The sequence below is a fragment of the Colletotrichum abscissum genome, assembly GCF_030869225.1.
Source record: "Colletotrichum abscissum strain IMI 504890 chromosome Unknown Scaffold_536.1, whole genome shotgun sequence".
In the NCBI taxonomy this organism is placed as follows: domain Eukaryota; kingdom Fungi; phylum Ascomycota; class Sordariomycetes; order Glomerellales; family Glomerellaceae; genus Colletotrichum; species Colletotrichum abscissum.
This window is the reverse complement of record NW_026850472.1, coordinates 1-1059: the sequence shown is the minus strand read 5'-3', so window position 1 is coordinate 1059 and position 1059 is coordinate 1. Positions and strand designations below refer to the sequence as shown.

Here is a 1059-nt window from a genome sequence, read left to right as displayed (position 1 = left end):
AGTCACACTACAGGCTATGCTGTGAGTCGCGAGGCACTTCGCCCGATGCCAAGGATTTCTGACATTTCCCAGATATCGTGATTTCCGGGACTGCAGATATTTGGACTCCTCCTATGACCGAGATGCAGGATGCTGGCAGTATTCAAAACTGTTCTTGGGACATAATGTGCACACTGTGCATTTCGACGCGCGTGTAGTGTATGTAGCTTCTACTGTAGTGAGCGGATAAAGATGACGGATGATTCACTTGAGCACCTGCTGTTGTGCATTTGGTATTGAGCTCAGTTCTCCTGAAGTTATGTATAAATCTTGAGCTCTCCCATAATCGTCAAATACAGCTCCTGTCGCACTGTACATTGCCTCTAACTTAGGGCAAGGAGAGAAACGCTGCCGTTAAAAGCTATGCATGGACGCCTTCAAACACGGCCCAGAGCCCACTTCTCCACGCGCTTTCGCATGTCGCATTCGCTCCATATGTTTCTTGCAATGTACTTTGCAAACGGGTCGCCATGGCGATCTCCGGCAGGTTTTGTCTTTCTCAACGGGAAGAAGATCCGCTTCTGGAGAGCAATGTACAGTGTGAGCGCGACTGTGAGCTTTGGCGTCCGCACAGTGCCACAGGGATCAGAGCCGAATCGTACGCATCTGGTAGTAATGAAGGTCAGCTGATCTAACTTGACTTCTGCGAGATAAGGCGAGATTCTTACTGCGACGACTTGCTGGCTGGCGACCGAGCGGTCGATCTGTTCATCGCCGGCGGTCATTGTGGCCCATCAGAGTCGCGGGTACGTTCTGCTTCTGATCCGACAGACAGAGCCTAATAACTCTCCATATCGTGGCGTCAAGGGGGCAGCCACTTTTCCTACAGCAGGAATCTGCACCAAAAGTCACAAAGAGGCGTTTGGAGCAGTGAATAAATCGGTCATTGTAGTTTTGACTGGGTTGCGGAAAGCAAATTGTGGATGCTTGGCGTCCTCAGCTGCTGACGTGTGAGGAAGGGTCGTTCCGAACTTGGCCAGAGGCGGGTCCTGCACGACGTTCGGGTATTTGCGCCGTCAT

General features: G+C 51.4%; 1 protein-coding gene across 1 annotated transcript; it reads right to left on the bottom strand.

Moving 5' to 3' along the window:
• Window positions 1-416: 416 nt before the first annotated feature.
• On the bottom strand, window positions 417-764 carry CABS01_17263 (uncharacterized protein; the record flags this gene model as incomplete). The annotated part of the gene is made up of 1 exon (XM_060550590.1): window positions 417-764. One exon carries the CDS (start codon window positions 762-764, stop codon window positions 417-419), a length of 348 nt encoding a protein of 115 aa, XP_060393351.1.
• Window positions 765-1059: the final 295 nt, after the last annotated feature.